The sequence below is a fragment of the Gadus chalcogrammus genome, chromosome 23 (assembly GCF_026213295.1).
Source record: "Gadus chalcogrammus isolate NIFS_2021 chromosome 23, NIFS_Gcha_1.0, whole genome shotgun sequence".
Classification (NCBI taxonomy): Eukaryota; Metazoa; Chordata; class Actinopteri; order Gadiformes; family Gadidae; genus Gadus; species Gadus chalcogrammus.
In genome coordinates this window covers 14,688,466-14,707,743 of record NC_079434.1, presented here as the reverse complement: position 1 = coordinate 14,707,743, position 19,278 = coordinate 14,688,466, and the positions used below count along the sequence as shown (strand labels likewise).

General features: G+C 44.7%; 2 protein-coding genes across 9 annotated transcripts in view; both read right to left on the bottom strand.

Annotated features, from left to right (window-relative positions):
• Positions 1 to 2: 2 nt before the first annotated feature.
• On the bottom strand, positions 3 to 15,531 carry tnfrsf11a (tumor necrosis factor receptor superfamily, member 11a, NFKB activator). The gene is made up of 11 exons (XM_056584844.1): positions 15,184 to 15,531; positions 11,033 to 11,114; positions 10,453 to 10,578; positions 9,765 to 9,911; positions 9,231 to 9,321; positions 8,464 to 8,540; positions 7,845 to 7,952; positions 6,487 to 6,536; positions 5,978 to 6,319; positions 5,245 to 5,863; positions 3 to 2,527 (listed from the first exon to the last, which is right to left on the bottom strand). Exons 1-11 carry the CDS (start codon positions 15,256 to 15,258, stop codon positions 2,238 to 2,240), a joined length of 2,007 nt encoding a protein of 668 aa, XP_056440819.1. The 5' UTR covers positions 15,259 to 15,531; the 3' UTR covers positions 3 to 2,237.
• Positions 15,532 to 19,245: 3,714 nt separating this feature from the next.
• relch (RAB11 binding and LisH domain, coiled-coil and HEAT repeat containing) overlaps positions 19,246 to 19,278 on the bottom strand; it is a 42,741-nt gene continuing 42,708 nt past the window's right edge. For all 8 annotated transcript variants that reach the window (XM_056583634.1, XM_056583635.1, XM_056583636.1 and 5 more), the window contains one exon: positions 19,246 to 19,278. This exon is cut by the window's right edge and continues 569 nt beyond it. The gene's annotated coding sequence lies outside the window, so the exon portion shown is untranslated.

Sequence of the window (19,278 nt, the reverse complement as noted above, 5' to 3'; positions counted from 1 at the left end):
TATATTTTATTGCGCTTTTGATTTGGAAAAATGAGGGGCTACGTGTGCCTTGGTTGAACACTCGCTTTTAACTTTTGACAATCGTGCTTTGTCTGCCATTAATGGCGCCCCTTAACCACATGATAAACTTGACACAATGGCACATACGGAACATGTTATCTTTGGTTTCACTCGATCATAATGCACTTTTGTTTTATAAAATATGTAGGCCTACAGACGCATCATTTGAGCATCTTGAAACAAATCATCGACAATTTACTTGGAACAACAATTATTTTGAACAATAGAGATGACATTATCACTTTCTTCATTGATACGTACACATGGAATAATGTTGTAATAAAGATTAACAAATGCACAGCATTTTTTTTTCTTTCAACCAAACTGCACGTGTTGTGCAATACTAAAGAAGCAAAAAAACAACCTTCAACCAAAAACAAAGGATAAATAAGTATCGTACCAAAAATGGACGTGTCTTTTAACCGTGAAATGCCTAAAACCCCACAACCCATACCAGGAAAGAAAAGGAAAAAGAGAACTTCTTAACACAATCACTCCCGATAATATCACGCAATTAAGTTTAGGTTATCCTTTGAATTCAACCACTTATTATTCAAAAAAATAATAACAAGTTTATTGTAAAATCGGTATAACATCCACTTTAGGTCAAAGCATTCAAAATGGACGAAGGAACTGCCATTTTGCTACAGCGGTTGTGCAAATTCCACCTGCTTGTTTTCCAGATTTGAAAAGGGACAGTTTGGACCAATCTAAGATGATACACACATAATTTCCACAAGGTAAAAAAAGCAATCCAACATTTCAGTCTTTCCCATCGTTTTTAGGGGATTTACGGGAGATTTCATAAGTAAAAAAAAAAGTTAAACTCTCGGCTGGAAAAGGAATGGCACTGTCTTCAGAATTGGTTGGATCAAGTTTCAGCAACTACTGTTTTTGTTGAAAGAAATTTGCCAGTAGAAAGAAAATGGTGAGACAATGTGTTGAGTGTCCAAGGTTGATGCGTTTAACATATTTTCTCCGTCTACCTCATTACCTTGCAACCTAATGATTCTCTACTCTCCAAAAAAAAATAATAATATCGATATTTCGGAACATGCAATAACAGGGCCGGATACCATGACGAGATCACTGATACAGTTTAATGCTTCAATGCAAACTCAGATCTACCATATGGGCACCTGGCCCAGTGCCAGTGCCCCCCTGAGTGCAAAAGGGCCTTCCATGATGGGTGATCATTATTTTCTAATGTATGAATTGTTTTTTTGTTTTTTTTTATGCCAGGCTCCACAGAAGTAGGACTCAATGCTTGACACATTCTCCTGATCTTGACCACCCAATCAGAGTGGAATACACGTTTTTCCCAAGAAGCTAAGTGTCATGATGGATTGTTTCATTGGTGAGCAAGAGCTGATGCTGCAATAGGCTGTCGGTTTCTCAGCTTCCTGATGTGTTTGTTTCGGAAGTGGCCTGACACACTTAGCGAGCCTTATTTTGAAACCTGGATTCAGCCATGCAGTATGATTACCGTAGGAAGTAATTGTTGCTTATTCCTCATCAGTCACAATATTATTTATGAATCATAACTGGTATGATGTGTTTGCTTGGCTGGTTTCAACACCAATATTGCCATAGTCTAGTGTCATCCACTGTCACTATTCGGATGATTTAATACATGGTTTCTTTGTCTTGGGATTTGCGAGTGAAATGGCAGTACGTGTGTATGGAGCTGTCTCCCAGGACTGGTGAGTCAGCTTTTAGGTGTGAGAGTATGGTCTGTTGGATTTGACATGCCATCCTGACTGGAGCTAAAAGTACTTAAGGTGGGGTTTAATGGGTGGGGTGGGTCGCGGGGGTGGTCGTAGTGTGTGTGTGTGTGTGTGTGTGTGTGTGTGTGTGTGTGTGTGTGTGTGTGTGTGTGTGTGTGTGTGTGTGTGTGTGTGTGTGTGTGTGTGTGTGTGTGAGCTATGAGCTTCAGTGCAGAGGCACCCTTGGGGATATGAATACAGCCTTGCTTCAATGTCTCAGTTTACAAACTAATAAATATGATTATGAATCAAAAGAGAATTACTTTCCTGGAGAAGAAAAAAAAAGCCCTTATTCCAAAACCCCTTGGAAGATGAAGAAGAGGACAGAAAGACATCAACATTACAAAATAAAACATAGTTCTCTCATAACTGAAAACTAAAATCGGGGTCAGGGCCATCATAAGTCCTGCCTCACTTCCCTCTCGACCAATCAGCCATCACTTCCTGGACTGGCAGGGTGCTAGCATGGCAGGCATTCTGGGTAATGGAGTCCCCCGGCGTCCCATGGTGTTGGCGCTGGCAGCTCCGGAGCAAGTCGTTAGCCTGCTCCTGGACGGGGCTGCCGAAGGCCGCGCCAGGCTCCGCCCCTTCCTCCTCCCCCACCGAAGACTGACTGACGTAGACGACGATGACGTCGCCGCTGAAGTTCATCACCTGGCCGTTGGAGATGAAGGTGGTGTTGTGGTTTCCGGTCACCTGACCTGAGCAAAGAGACGGGAGTGAAGATGGGTTAGAATGACGGAGGCATGAGAATATCCGATATACATTCATGGAGATTCCCCTATTTATGACGTAGGTGAAGAGAGATTGAAATCCTGACCTATCATCATATGACAAATGTTAGTGACCGCAAGAGACCATGACAGCAATGTTTCATGTGTTGGTCATGATAACATATAAACAAACACACACACACACACGCCCACAAACACACACACACACACACACACACAGACAGACCATGCCTCACTTTGTTTCCAACTATACATAGCTTTCAATATACATCATAAAACACTGCCACTTATCTAAGGTTAGACCAAAATAGGACTTTGAAACTAAACACTCAATCCCTTTATAATTTGTTAACACAGAGGTATTTACACACCCATGTGCAAACCCCAATGAAACTGATTTTATATCCCATGGCATTAAATTGGTCCCTTGTTTCGTAACTGTGCTATGATCCTAAGTTAACAGAACTCAAAACCTGATGAGGAAACCTAAATGTCGAGATCTTCATGCCGTGAGAAGTAGTTTTGGACATATTTGACTTCTTCTTTCTGTTCTATCCCCCTATCACAGCTGAATCACAGCCCATGTGATTCCCTCAATTATTCACACATGCTGACACATACACAGAGACACATTAAAAGATAGAGAAAATATAGAGGTTTCAGGGTAACAGCATGAAAGGTGTCTAACTTTGACGGTTTGAACACAGAGAACAATCGAGTGCCAAAGGAAGAACAAACAGTCTAACAATCACACAAGTTAGCGGAAATGTAGGAATAACGTCAACATGCAGAGAACTCAAATATTAGCTATATCGTAAAGTTGAGCAAACACACACACTGCCACACACAAATACAGCGACAGAAGAGAGGATAAGAGCGAAGCAAACATCCATGTCTGTGTTCGTCATCTGAAAGTCTTTCCCGGAACACCAGTCTGAGAATTCCACCATGATAATATGTCAGTTCACCACAACTTTCAAAACAAAAGCGCGAGGGAGTCTGCATGGATTCCAGCGTTTTCTCTCTTTCTTCTTGCTAAGCAGTTTTTTTTCCCAGACCCATTCTCTATCCATGTTTTAAATAACCGTATTCCCTTACACTTTTAATGTAGTCAAAGACGTAGATTTGAACAGGCTTTATTCAATACAGTGGGTTTTACAGCGTCTATAATGTGGAAGTTGTGGCTCTTCAGATGTAGTCATTTTGAGAACTTTATCTAAGCAAAAGCATTTAAATTATAATGAATATCAACTGTTCCTGCTAATTACATTTTGTTGTTTTTTTTATTCTGATAGTGTATTTAGTCAAGGTCCTCTTCGTAATCACAACCTATTTATCCAGTTATGCTTCCTCTCTGTCACTCATTTGTTATTTTCCGAACACAAAGGGTTGTTGGTCAAGCAATGATTGCGCCACCCCATCAGCTTACGATGTTGACATTTCTTGCTGGTGACATTTTGATATCAAAGCTTTTTCTGGAGTGATTTCAATTTTGAAAGATATAGTTTTTTGTCTTTTTTGACTCTACAAGGACATGTTATTCATTGGTAAAAACTTTTGTGGTATTACAGCACCCTAGAGAACCACTGTGTGTCTTTACTGGACAGGTGAGGATCTGTGACTCCAGCTTGACCTTTGAACCGCATAAGCGGGAAGTAAAGTTAAAAAGCTACAATTATGCCTGATGAGAAATAGTGTTTATTTGTGGGCGAGAAGGGCTGTAATTATCTTACCCAGTCATCAGAGAGTCTAAAAACATCTTTAAGTTTAACTTTGAGTGTGTTTGTGTGTGTGTGTGTGTGTGTGTGTGTGTGTGTGTGTGTGTGTGTGTGTGTGTGTGTGTGTGTGTGTGTGTGTGTGTGTGTGTGTGTGTGTGTGTGTGTGTGTGTGTGTGTGTGTGTGTGTGTGTGTGTCTGTGTGAGTGTGTGTGTGTCTGTGTGTGAGTCAGGGGATTATAAAACCATTACTGCAGCTGTGTGTGCACATGTTGCTTCAATAAAAGTTGTGGTAATTTGTGCAACCCAGTGGAACTCTGGGTAAATAGAGCAATGTAGATGGCATAGTTCACACCGACACACACACACACACCCACACACACACACACACACACACACACACACACACACACACACACACACACACACACACACACACACACACACACACACACACACACACACACACACACACATACAGTGTGGCAAGCAGACACACACACACACACATAGACACAAACACAGACACACAAACACACATACACACACAAACACACATCGTGGCAAGCAAAAACACACACACTCACCCCTACACACACTCACACACACACTCACACACACACACACACAAACAGCAAGCAGACGCATGTACACGCACAAACGCACACACATTTATTCTCTGCGTGTGGTCCTTCAGGATTCAACGTCCAACTGACCAAAATGGTTAGCATAAAAAACCTCTTCGGTAACCGCGAGAGCAGCTATTCACGAAGATGAAACCCAAGATGTCTCTTTTGTTCTGAATGTTTTCTTTTAAATTGGTTTAAGGGAAGACCAAGATTATGACCAAACTTGGAAGAGGTAAAAAACACATCTGCTCTATTTTTCTACGGACATTATAGAATTGTTGTGTATATTAAATCTTACAACGATGAAACAAAATAATGGAATTAAAGAGCTTTGGCCAACCTGAGGTAGGGGCTGGTTCAGCCAGCTGACTCTGGAGACTCTCAGGGGGGCACTCCAGTTCCAGACCCCCAGAGAGGAGCTTATTCCCTCCACTGGGCCCCCAGGAAACTCCCTGGCTCCACTCTGGTGTGTTGGGGGCCTCGTGGGTCTTCCCTAGGTAGAGGTCTCCGGCGGGCAGTGGGGACATCAGGAGGGGGACGGGTTTAGGGGGCGATGAAGGGACGAACGCTTTGGAGGGTGCGCTTGTTTTCGTTGAGTCAGAGTCCATGCTCGTCAGTCTAATAGTCTCTAGACTTTGCACGTGTGGCCTCTCAGAAGGGTGGGGTTTGTGCTCCGGCCGGGTCCTGGTCTGGGTCTGGGTATGTGGGGGGACTGGGCTGGATGGGACCCTTACGGTGGGGGTACCAGGGTGGATGAGAGAGGAGCCCGAACTTTCGCTGCTCTCACCGCCGCCGCCGCCGCCCTTGGCTCTGCTCGTGACCTCCGACCCCTCCTCTCTCCTCCTCGGCACTTCGTGGTCCCTCCCTCTGCCCTGCCCCCTCCCACCACAGGAGCAGGCACTGAGGGCCTCGTGGCTGACCGCCTGGCTGCAGTCCTCGTTCTCCCCCACCTCCAGGGGCTCGCGGGCCGGCGCCACGCACACGCAGGAGCCCGCCGTCAGCGAGGGCCCGTCCCCCGCCACCACCTCCTCCTCCTTCTCCACCTCCTTCTCCTTCTCCTCCTCCTGCGTCCCCTTCTCCTCCCCTCCTCCTTCGTCGTCGGACACCTCCTCGGGCTCTCCCGACCGCTCACTCCCTTCCTCGGCGGCCAGCTTCCTCCTCGGCGACATCACTTCCTGTTCCCGTTCCTGGTCGGACACCTCAGTGCGAGCCGTGCAGAGCATGGAGACTTTGGCGTCGTCGGAGGGGCTGTGGGTCAGACCAGGGTACAGGGGCTCCGGGGGAAGCGAGTGGGGAGCTTGGCAGATGAGCTTGGTGGTCTCACACATGATGAAGTTGGACTCCCCGGGGCCCACCTCTGTGGCCCCGGCCCCCAATGTCCGGGCTCCGCTGTGGTAGAGCGGGGCCAGAGTTTCCTAGAGAGAACAGTGAGGCTTTGTCAACATCTCGCTTGTCGGAGGAGTCATCTGTGTGCATGTTTTTGGAATAGGGGTAACAGTAGTCATGTGTTTGGCTTCAGGATTGGGTTGGAGAACAGTGTTTATTTTAAACATGTCTGGGTCGGCCTCACACGGCCTCTCACCTGTTGGATCCTCGTTCTCTTCAGGTTCTGAATGCACGATCGCAGGTTAACTGCACAGAGACAAAAAAAACAAATGGGTCTTAATGTAAGCGATCCTTCAAGAGAAGATGTGGTTGTGAAAATAAGTTGAAACGCCAGCTCATGTTGCAATTTTGTAGGTGATTATTCAGGACATAACGGTAGTCGTCAATGTCATAAGTCCTAATGCTGAATGATAAATTATGATCTTCTGGAATCAAGTATATAGGAATTGTAAGAATGAAAAAAGAGGAGTTATAGTAGGATCAAACCCACGTGGCGTCATTAAATTAGTTAGGGACACTCGAATGCCTTCAGACCTATAAATAACTTAAAGGATAACTTTGGGATTTTCTAACCTGAAACTTATTATCATTCTGGTCTGAATTCTTGCAAGAGTCGAGTTGCAGCAGGGTTAGAGAGAGAGGGGTGCCAGCAAGAGCTTGTTGTGTTGGACTGCATGAGTTTTATCTTATACATTTGGGCAATGGAGGTTTGAGATTTACCGCAATAACTTTGCTTTTCAGAGTGCCAGATTTCCACTCGAGCGAGACTCGGTAAGAAACGATGAAGAACAGACATGCCAAATTTAAAGAAAAAGTGGTATTCCTCTGTAGGGAGGAATTCCATGACGTTTGCAGACAATTGACATTGCAGCCCGTTGAGCGGAATACTGCTGCAGTGTTCATGCTCAAAATACAAAATGTGGTTCCAACTAAGTCCCTTGGAGCTCAAACGATCTGAAAATAGGGTACTGGTTGAAAAAACCCCAAAGTTATCCTTGACTGAGCTACACCTTTTTTTACAAGCACTATTACGGGATAAAGACCTAAAACAGTCAGCACATGATGAACTTCCAGCATTGGATGAAACCCTCCCTCTCTTTTGCGTCTTGCCACTAAACCCATGGTACTGAAAGCATGCTCGGAAGCCCTCTTTTATAGCCAATCTACACATACTTTACTCAAATCCCCCCCCCATCCCCCCCCCTTCAAGGCGTTGTGAGATGAGAACGCCTGGGAACAGGGTGGTAAAACTTACATAAGGGTACATTAATTAAGCATTGATTCACATTAGTTAATGCATTAATAGGCATTTGTTTATAGCATTAGCATGTATGAAGTATATGCATGTTTATAGTGCTTTAGTTATACTTAACTAGCATGACCAAAAATAGTTTTTATTACTAGACGCTAGTTGACTGTTAATAATTGTGAGTAAGTGCTTATTACTGCATTAATTTATGTTGATAAATGTTTGATTAACGTACCCGTATTGTAAAGTGCTACCAACAAGGTTAGGTAGTAGTAGTAATAGTAATGACGGGACTCAGAACATACCAGACAGCAGCTTCAGCTTGTCCTTATAGCAGAAGAGCAGCAGTATGAGCAGAGAGAGAACGGTGATGACGGACAGCACCGACACAATCACCCAGGAGGTGGCCCCACCTACACACACACACACGCACACGCACGCACACGCACGCACGCACGCACGCACGCAAGCACACACACACACACACACACACACACACATACACACACGCACAAACACACACAGACAAAAAACAATTAATTGTTAATTTTCTGAAATTTCATATGCCATTGGGGACTGATGAAATGAGCGAAACCTACCTAATCAAATCTTGGTAATATCATAAGCTAACAATATTTATTATAATAATTATAATAACGATAATAATAATAATATAAACATTAAATCTGTTCTAATTCAACAGTTTGCCTCCTGGAAATTGCATGATTTATCTAATTTAAACTCTAGGATCTCTGTCTCCTGGCTAACCGTCTTCAAGCATTGTAGCATACAGGAATGATTTAAATATGGGGGCGTTCGAATGCATTCGGCATTTGGCATTTGTTCATGCATTCAATATAGCAGCGAGCGGCGGATGGTTCAAAAGAACCCTATTGAAGGGCTGGTAATGCTCTCCAGTCGTACCCGTGACAAGGGGTCCGCAGACGGCATCGTTCTTGGGGCTGGCCGGCTGCAGCTCACTTCTCCCCAGGCTCTTACAGCTGTGGACGGGAGGGAAGGAAGGGGAGGAGAGTTAGAGGGGCTGGTTGTATGGTGGGGTTCCTCGTGGGAATAAGCTGTCAAAAGCTGTTTTGTATGCGAGTCCCAGCTTTCATCTGCCTTGGTCCATTGTTTTTATTTATACCACGATCTGTGATATTCTCTCTCTCTCTCTCTCTCTCTCTCTCTCTCTCTCTCTCTCTCTCTCCATCTCTTCCTCATCTCCTCTCTCTCTCTCTATCTCTCTCGGTCCTCTCTCTCTCGCTCCTTCTCTCTCTCCTCTATGTCTCCTCCCACAGTTAGCTCCAGTGGTGGAGCTGGCGTCTATCTCCATGGGAAGGGTCTCTGTTGTGTGTGAGTCTACAGCAGCAGTGGTGCCCAGGCTGTTTCTCTGGTGTGTGTCTCTGTGCTCTCTGGTGGTGTGTCTTTATGCTTTCAGCCTATTAGTGTTTAAGTCTATGGTTTCAGTGTGATTCTGTGTTGTTTTTTGCATGTGGCTTGAAGTGTGTGTGTGTGTGTGGGGGGGGAGGGAAGCTGGTAGGTGTACATGTGTGTGTGTGTGTGTGTGTGTGCGTGCGTGCGTGCGTGGCTTGCGTGCGTGCGTGCTGCGTGCTGTGCGTCTGCTTCGTAGCGTGCGTGCGTGCGTGCGTGCGTGCGTGCGTGCGTGTGTGCGTGTGTGCGTGCGTTCATACCTCATCCACTGTGTGCATGGTTCCTGGTTCTCGTCGTTTGAAAAGAAGCCTCTCTTACAGGGAGCACAGGCCCTCCGCCCTGTGGTTGACTCTGCAGGAGCATGGACAGCATGTGGGTCAGCCGCCGTGGTCAAGCCATTCCATCATCTCAGTGGTGCTCTAGTGGTCATTTCATGCCACTAGATTGCATCCGCAATTGACTGCAATAGCTTACTGCTGCTATATTGTATAATGTGTATATGTGAGTGTGTCTGAATGTGTGTGTATGCTTGTAATTGTGTGTGTGTGTGTGTGTGTGTGTGTGCGTGTTTATGGGTCCTGTCTGTGTGTGTGTGTGTGTGTGTGTGTGTGTGTGTGTGTGTGTGTGTGTGTGTGTGTGTGTGTGTGTGTGTGTGTGTGTGTGTGTGTGTGTGTGTGTGTGTGTGTATATGTGTCCTGTCTATATATGTGTCCTGTCTATATATGTGTGTGTGTGTGTGTGTGTCTGTATGTGTGTATGTGTGTGTGTTTGCGTGTGTGTGTGTGTGGTCTCACCGAGGTCAGGCTCCAGTCCGGAGCCGGGGCCGCAGGTGGGCATGGCCTCGCAGTACTCACAGTTGATGAGTGAGCACTGCAGGCCGGGCCGGCATCTACACGGCTCCTCAGCCAGCGGGTTCTCAGGGCGCGGCATGAAGCCCTTTCCTGCAGGGTCCAAGGTCAAAGGTCAAATCCAAAACTGTGATTTTTTTATTTTTTTATTAATTCCTTTGAAAATCCCAGAGGTCTGTGTGATAGACGGCAACATGAGCCTCCATGTCCGAATGTTGAGCACAAGAGTGTTTCCTTTGACTGTTGGTGAAGGGGGCGGGTGCCTAGGGACGTGGTATAGCTGCAGTAGCAGTATGCAGATGTATCCCTGTGATTAGTAGTAGGCTAGATATAGGCCTGCCTGATCGGACAGTTGATATCATGGTGTGATAATTAAGCACAAGCAAAATGAGGGACATATGGTCATAATGCTTGCAGAAATTGTTTACTTACAACATACTAACATAAAAGTCTAAAAAATAGGAATACTTATTTTGCACAATTATTATATTTTAGTTCCAGGGCTTTTTAAACACATTTGTATATATATTTATCGCTGAAATTGCCCTTTTTGTGCTTTCTATTTGAGATTTCATGAACACTATTTGATTAAAACAGTAATATTTGTGCATTATTCAGCGGCAAAGGTACTGACCCTTATCACAGGTACTCAGCGGGAGACATTTCTTCTCCTGGGTCCATCCTGGCTGGTATTCACCTGAACTACACCTCAAACATTTGGTTTCCTTTGAGCCGCTGCACTCAATATTCAATCGGAAACCTGGGAGAGAGGAAGAGGCAGGAGAGAGAGAGCGAGAGAGAGAGAGAGAGAGAGAGAGAGAGAGAGAGAGAGAGAGAGAGAGAGAGAGAGAGAGAGAGAGAGAGAGAGAGAGAGAGAGACATTTGAATACCCTGCATAAACTGTGGACTACAGCAAAACTAAAGGAAGACGGAAAAGAGGAAGAAACGTGCTTAATTTAGAGCCTGTGGGTGGGTCTTTGTGTGTGAAAATCAGGTTTCCGCTTTTCTTCTCAATATAGGATATGTTGCATGTATTACCTTCCATTCAGACAACCAACCAGAAATAATAACTATGGAGTCACGCGTGTGTGTGTGTGTGTGTGTGTGTGTGTGTGTGTGTGTGTGTGTGTGTGTGTGTGTGTGTGTGTGTGTGTGTGTGTGTGTGTGTGTGTGTGTGTGTGTGTGTGTGTGTGTGTGCGTGTGTGTGTGTTTACCTGGTCCACACAGGTCACAACACTTCGATCCTTTGATTTGGTACTGGTTAAGCCCACACTGGATGGATTTAGCGAAGGTTTTCTGATCAAAGAGAAAAAATATTTGTATTAAATTGTTACCATCGTATGGAATCACTTTGAATGTTCGGGTGATTTGAATTGTAAAACTAAAAGTACAGAAATAAAATACATATAAGACTTAAGAATTTTATCGTTTCCCCTCCGTCAGTTTCTCGTATGAACAAGGAGAAAATAGGGAATAGAGAAAATGGAAACCAAAAAAAGCTGCCAAAGCAAGCAGATTTTCTGAAAACAGTGAGAAGCATTTCACCACAGTAGAGTTCACTCTTCACCAGAAACCTTAACCTCGGATACCAAGAAAGTAGAGAAAGTTCATTCCACTCAATTGGTGGGTTTTGATAAGAAACTGTGGTTGTTTATTTCCTCTTCAATGTCATCCATCAATTACACTTTCAATGTGATTCCTGGCTGCTTCAAGCACTCTGACTGCCGTATGTTTTAATGGGTGCTATAGAAATAAACTTGCCCTGCAGTGTTTTGTTTGACAAATAAAACTTAAAAACCAATGAATATAAGTAGATAAACACCAGCCAACCTGTCTTGCAAACCACTTGTCATATGCATGATTTTACAATCAGGGTGTGACCAGAGAAAACATGTCCCGAAATAAAAAAAAGCTTTACTGGCCCCCAGCTACTTAAATATAGAAACACGCTAAACATATCAATTTCTTCACTTTTACAGTACTTTAAATCTCCTCAATTTTCGACGGGCCTGCATAACACCATTTATTTTATTAACCATTGACCCTGGCAAAATTACGCATATTTTACAATTCACTGTTGCCTAATACCACACTCTCTATTGTGGTATCAGAGAAGCAAAGAAGCCTCTGTGCTTCTTTGCGCCCCAGGTTTTCTTTGCTGTCAACACTCTTCTCCTCCGTGCTATGTATTTATAATCATCACTCCTCTTCCTCAATGGCAACAGCTTTCTGTTGTCCTCTGGCTGTTTAGTCTGGGTGACTGTTGCCTGGAGGCTAGGTCCAGCCTGCCCGTGGCAACAGGAGACTGTAGGGCCCCGGAGTGACCAATAAGTAGCGATGTCAGGCCTCTCTCGCATCGCGCATCGCTCTGTGGTCTGCTTCCCTCCCTTCGGTTTCCGACCACAGGGTCCCATGCCACGCAGAGCGTCTCATAACTGGGGACTTAACGAGGAACACGTGGGCCAAGCCAACGCACACACACACACACAACACACACACACACACACACACACACACACACACACACACACACACACACACACACACACACACACACACACACACACACACACACACACACACACACACAAACACACACACACACACAGGAAGCGGGATGGTTGGGTCCCAACGGGGGCTACTTAAAGATTGCTCCTGATGGTTTGGTATTTATGTATTAGTAAAATATGTTTTGGGGGAGGGAGGGACAGACAGACAGACAGACAGACAGACCGATTGATACACCGACATACAAATCGATACATAGACAGACAGACCAACAGGTACACATCAGACAGACAGACAGACAGACAGACAGACAGACAGACAGACAGACAGACAGACAGACAGACAGACAGACAGACAGACAGACAGACAGACAGACAGACAGACAGACAGACAGACAGACAGACAGACAGACAGACAGACAGACAGACAGACAGACAGACAGATAGATAAATGGATTGGGGGATAGATGGATGGATACATAGATTGATAGATAGATTGTTAGATAGATTGATAGATAGATTGTTAGATAGATTGATAGACGGATAGTAAAAGACGCAAGTCAGAGCTGTGAAAGAGTTGCGGTCCATCCAGCGACTGCGCTAAAGGCTGCTGGAAGCCAAAGGAATGCTAGGACTCATACTTTGTGCGACCGCCACATCTAAACATTGGGTTGTAATTACACAAGGCAGTTTTCACACAGTACGTAAATATCTATACATATATATAGAGACAGAGATGTAAAGCAAAATAGCTGATCCACCCTGAATGATTACAGGTTATGATAAAGTCAAGGGACTTTAACAACTAATTTGATCTATATGGAGATTACTGCTGTGTGAGTGCACGTGCGTGTTTATGCATGCTTGGTTAAATAGATGTTGTCAAGGAAATACAGAGAGAAGAAAGTCAGATAACTGAAACAGATAGGAGAATGGATCTGTGGTAAATGGCCAGGTAAAGAAAGAAGGAGAAAGTTCACATGCACTCCTGTTTTTGTTTCTTCAGAGTAAGAGTAGTGTGACGCATTCCATTTGTTTTAGAATTTGCATAACTGCTACAGCAGCCAATGGGATTCAGCCAAAATAGGTGCAACTTAGCCTCGGTGCCCTAGGCGATGAGGTCCGGGCTCCATAATGAAATACTGTTAGCAAGAACGTTGCGCAACACGCAGGTCTTTGTCTATCACCTCTGATTCATCAACTACTCAAAGCCGCGAAGAAATCCCTCTGCCACAAATTGGTCTTTGCAGTACTAAATGTTTTGCATGTGAAAGATGTCTAAGGTTTATCTGAATTTGAATTTCTTTATTTGAACGGGGACAATGTACATGCAAGATTAACCTCGCCTCTGCGGGGAAGATGGAATTTACCAGGTTTAATTAAAATTTTCCTCTGTTAATTTTTTGTATCTCTGTATCACAATGTTTCCCCCTGAAGTATTGCAGTGAAAATCGACCTGCTTGCCTGTCGGTTTGTTTCTCAGTGTGCAGACTAAGGAAGACAGAACATGAACGCATGAACAGCCATGGGTAGCACCGGGAGCATGTGAGAGCATGGACAGGGAGGAGGATGGAGTTTAGTGAGCCCGTGGTGAGGTATTGTGTGAACAGCATGGCAAATTAAGAACAACTGACGAATTTAATGATAAAGGCATTAGAAATCATTGTTCAACATGGCATGTTGATTGATGCCAATCGAAAGCACCCCCCCCCCCCCACACACACACACACACACTCACACACACGTCATGCATAAAGTAGGGTAATGAATTTTATGCATGGACCATCTTGAAGTAATTTTTTGTTGCTCAATGACCCAAAAGCAACAAGTTTAAAAAGGAATTTGGAATGTGCTGCTGAGAACGTTCTCCAGCCATGGACAGCAAGAGGGGAATTCTATGGAGGTGGTGGTGGTGGTGGGGGGGGGGGGCTGTGAGTCAGCCGTTGGAAGACCAATGGCTCGTCCAAAATGGAGCGAAGACTTTGCATTGTCACCAGAAATGACTATCAGTTGTGCTTAATCGGATTCACCTCACCACTGTCCCTGAAATGATGAAATGAAATAGTTCGGAAATGAAAAACAAACAAAACCAACGTGTGTTCTAAACAGAGTGGCCCCAGTAGCGCGTTGTCTAACGACATCACAGCCCCTACAGTGTAGTTGCATCGTTATAGTTGGTGCCCAGCAGTCGCACCACCAGAGCCACATCCTGACAACTGTACCACCTGGTCCCAATTAAGGGCCCCAACACAACAACACGTCCAGCAGCACAAAGTGTGGCGCGTCAAGAGGTGATGCGTGGTTGGTTAGAGCGTCATCCCAGCCAAATATTATACCCCCGCATCAACAAAAGATTATATTTGGCTAAGAGACTGTTATTTTGTACAAAATACATATTGTGTTGCACTTTTTTTTTAGGATTAGGCCTATTGTTATATTCAAAAGTGATGGTCTTCCCCCGAGCCCCACATCATGATGTTAAGCGCTTCTGCGGGGTTCACAACGGGGCGAGCGAGAGAGATGGAGAGATTGGACGTGACTGGAAACAACACATTTGTTTCCAGTCAGGGCTTCATAAAAAAAGAACACCTTATGTAGTTCATAACTGTAACACACACACACACACACACACACACACACACACACACACACACACACACACACACACGCACACACGCACGCACGCACGCACGCACGCACGCGAGCTGTCAATCAAAGGCGATCCAATAAATCGCGAATCCATCAATTCAGCATCACTTTCCCTGTTAGCTTATAACCTGATAATACACAGACAATACCAAAGTAAAATAATCCTGAGGTTCGGGTCGACAATTGAACGAACACAAACATAAAATTACCTGTGCGTAAAGGGCCAACACGAACAAGGTGATCCAACCCTGAAATATCCAACTGGTGGTAAAGTTCAATCGCATCGCTGCTGTTAAAGTGGAGGTCGGGTCAACCTTCTACGACCAACTATCTCCCGCCAGTATTTCTTCTTCTACTAGGCTATTTCTCCAATGAAACTCCTGGAAACTCCTTTTTTAATAAAGGTGAGCTTCAGACGAATCGTGCGCCAGCAGCAGCAGAAGCAGCAGGAGGAGCGGTCACTCTGGCTGGGTCTTGGCACCGTCCAAATGGCATCACTCGCTCCCTCATTCCAAGACAATCACTGACTCTGCGCTCCGCGTTCACCCACGCTTTGTGGCAGGGGCCTGCATGCATATGCTTGTAAAATCTCCACGAGAGACAGAGAGAGAGGAAGAGAGAGAGGAAAAGGAAGACTCCTCCCATGCTGTACTGTGTGTAAAAAAAAAGAAAGAAAAAAAGTAATCAATCCATTTTTCTTTTCCTGGACAGCTGCTTTCTGTGTGTGTGTGTGTGTGTGTGTGTGTGTGTGTGTGTGTGTGTGTGTGTGTGTGTGTGTGTGTGTGTGTGTGTGTGTGTGTGTGTGTGTGTGTGTGTGTGTGCGTGCGTGTGTGGGTAAGTGCGTGGGTACATACGCCCGGAGATTGAATACACGGGTAAGATAAGATGTGAGTATAGTGAATAAATGTGTGTTTAGGATAATCTCACGCAGTTGGTGCATAGCCCGTGTTATATGCATAATGGATTTTGTGGTATTTTAATAAGCGGTTCCTTCAATCTCTATCTCCAATCCACCACATAGTCACACTTCCTAAAATCCTACATCTTTCAATAATTCGATTAAATGAACGACGTTCGTTTTTTTGTATATATCCCCATCTGCTATAAACTTAATTTCACTTCATAGGTCTACTTTCCATCCTGGAAATGTAAACACTGGTACGCTCCACAACGTGCATCCACATCACAATAAAAACGGTGTGCGGTGTGTGTTCCTGGTGCGGTGTGGGTTCATGCACTGTTCCGTGTTGGAATCAAGGAACAGTGCAGGCTACCAAACAAAAACAAGGAATTAGCTCCAGGAAATAACCGATCTTCTTTCCTCATAAGCCCTATGGCGCTCAGAATTTGCACAGCCCATTACGCGCCAGCGTGGTCGTTCGTGTGTGTGTGCGCGCACGCCCGTGCGTGCCTGCGTGCGTGTGAACGGGTCTTGATGGTAGGAATTAAAAAGCTATATTTTTCACAAGATGACAGTTATGCAAATATGAAATTCCACGCAGTGTGGGTGCGTATATGCAGGGGGAGGGGGGGGGGGGGCATGGGTTTTAAGTCAGAATCCAAATGGGAGAGTAGGATTGACCAGAGCGTTCAAATGTTTGTTTTTATGCACTCATGTGAAAACTTTCCCTTCAGGTGCCTGGCCGGCCTTAATCTGATTGGATAATAAAGTGTTTGCATAGGTAGTAGGCATTTCAGCATAAAGGCTTCAGCACAACATAGCTACTACTACAAAATCTTATATTCCAATCGTGATGTAGGTTTGGTTTGGTTTGTTGTTGAGAATCCCCTGCAAAGGGTGATTCCAGATTTTTGTTACCACAGGCCCACACACAGACACACACATGCAAGTGTGAAATACACTCTAAAGGCACCAGCATTTGTAAAAGCACCCACACGTTTATAAACCTGCTAGAGAAGAACCTTTAAGGACTGCAACGTTTTCCGGTCAAGTTAGTGGCGGACTGGAAACCAGAGGAATCTGCCAGCTCATGTTTTATTTGCCCTTGGCCCCCCTCCAGCTCGGACAGAATCCCAGCTGGCCCGGCCCGGTTTGGGGCCATCATAGCCATATATCTAACATGGGTCAGGCTGACTGTGATGACTGTCCAGTGGCTGTATGAAGAGCAGGGGTGAAGAAATATTAAAGGTCACCAACTGCATGACATGGGGTCCCACCAGCGAGCATAACGCCAACGATGCTTCATGTATGATGAACAGTCTCGCCGCCTTGATTAATCCTCAGGTCGCAGTGTTGGCTCGGATCTGATTTCTCCGCTGTAGCCTTGGAAACGGTCAACAATCTGTGACTCACTCCTGTTTTCTTAGGACTAAATGCCACCCATTGACGGCCTCCCTGGGCACACTTCGGTGTTCACACACAAACGCACACACACAACAAGCACACACACACACACACACACGCACGCTTCTAATGCACACTCAAATGCATTCAGTGATACTGCCGTGACTTGAAAGACCCCATTCATCACATTGGGTCTGGCGAGAGTTAAAAGCAATTTTGTTGTTCAGATACATTGTGGAAAACATTTAACTCCTAATGCAGAACACCCACATCAGTTCCCCGCCAAACAACATCGCGCCAATAGACCCATAAAGATATGCACTGGGAAGGAGACACACACGCCTTCAAATGTGTCTTGAGGCATATTCATTATTTGTTCACCTGCAGTTATCAGTGGCAATGGTTAAAGATTAGCTTGGATATGCAAATTATTAAGTGTTGATAGTTAACACTCTTGGTACTACAACGGCAAAACCTGTATTCTACACTTGGGCTGATATTAACAGTCGTAATGGGTTGGCGGGTTTACGAACCTCATTTGATTGGACAATTTATTTTAAATGTATTGCTATCTGCGAAATTGCATATTTCCTCCAGTGGACACCTTTTTACAACCGAACAACTTTTGAGCGGGGAATTTTCTGGACTTTGGTTCCTTGCACTGGAACAGACAGACAGACAGACGATGAGGCACATCAAAGTCTTTGAGAATAGGGTGTGTTTGTGTGTGTGTGTGTTTGACAATAGTTTTCTTTTACTGCCCTGGGACACCTGTCCACACTTTGAGCCATAAACTCAGGGATCAGAACCCAGGTCACCTTTCATCTCTGCCGTCGAGCGAGGAGCCCGGCCACACTGTACATCCCTGTAGACGAATATCTACGTATATGTATATGTATATGAATATGTAACGCACAAGGCACACTCTCCGCCAGGAGAATCAGCGCAGACACGTCTCTTAAGTACACAACGGATCGCCATAATTTATTAAGCCATGACACCAAATTTCTAATGTACAGTAATATCGAGAGCATCCTTGGAAATTCAGTGTATGATACAGTTATTTACGGTTTTGTCTTAAGAGCATATCCAAAAAAACAAAAACAAAGAACGGAAATTTGATCAATTAAAAAAATTAAATAAACCAACAAAAATCGATCTTCAGAGACACAGCAAAACATTCAAGAGGCAAAAAAAATAAAGAACAAAAAAGAAAATCAGATTAGTGTTAGCAATGCATCGCACCCACATTGTCAAAATACGATGAGTATAGGATGGGTGGTGCAGTCACTGCTTATGTATACGACTCCCGACATAAAACCAAAACAAAAGGAATCATTAAAACCAAACGAGTGCAAATTTCTTTGGAGATTGGAATAAAGTATACGTTTCTTTTTTTTCTTCATTTATTAAGACATAAATAAGTTATAAAATAGAAACTCAAACCAAAAGACCAGAGATCGACTTAAAGGCAAGACAGCATATATGTATATATATATATATATATATATATCATTTTTTTTACTTCAAGTAGCAATACCCCTTGTAGAGGATCTGCTGTTTTCAGGCTGAAATTGTTCCAACACAACTCCCCACTCCCGACCCACATCCAATAGGAATGAACGTGGGCGAGGTTCAGCAGGAACACTCCGATCCAAAATGGCACCCCATTAGACATTGCAAATTAAAGGAGTTCCGGGTTGTTGTTTATTTTCTAATCCAGTATCATTAACCAAATAGTCCTGGTTCCCTGCGCTGAAGACGAGGGACCAGACCGGAAATCCAGAGCTGATGCATGCGTTGACGAATCTTATTCAAATGGGGTTTGATTTCGTTCGGTGTGTGAAGCGCCTGGGAATACCAGCCCCCTTGTTGTCGTCACCGTGGGCGACGCTCAACACTGTGAACACTCCCTCCCCCGCACTGCCACCGCCTCCCCCGCCTCCCCCGCCTCCCCCACGCACAGTTTCACTTCACTTAACCGTGGGCATAACCCGTC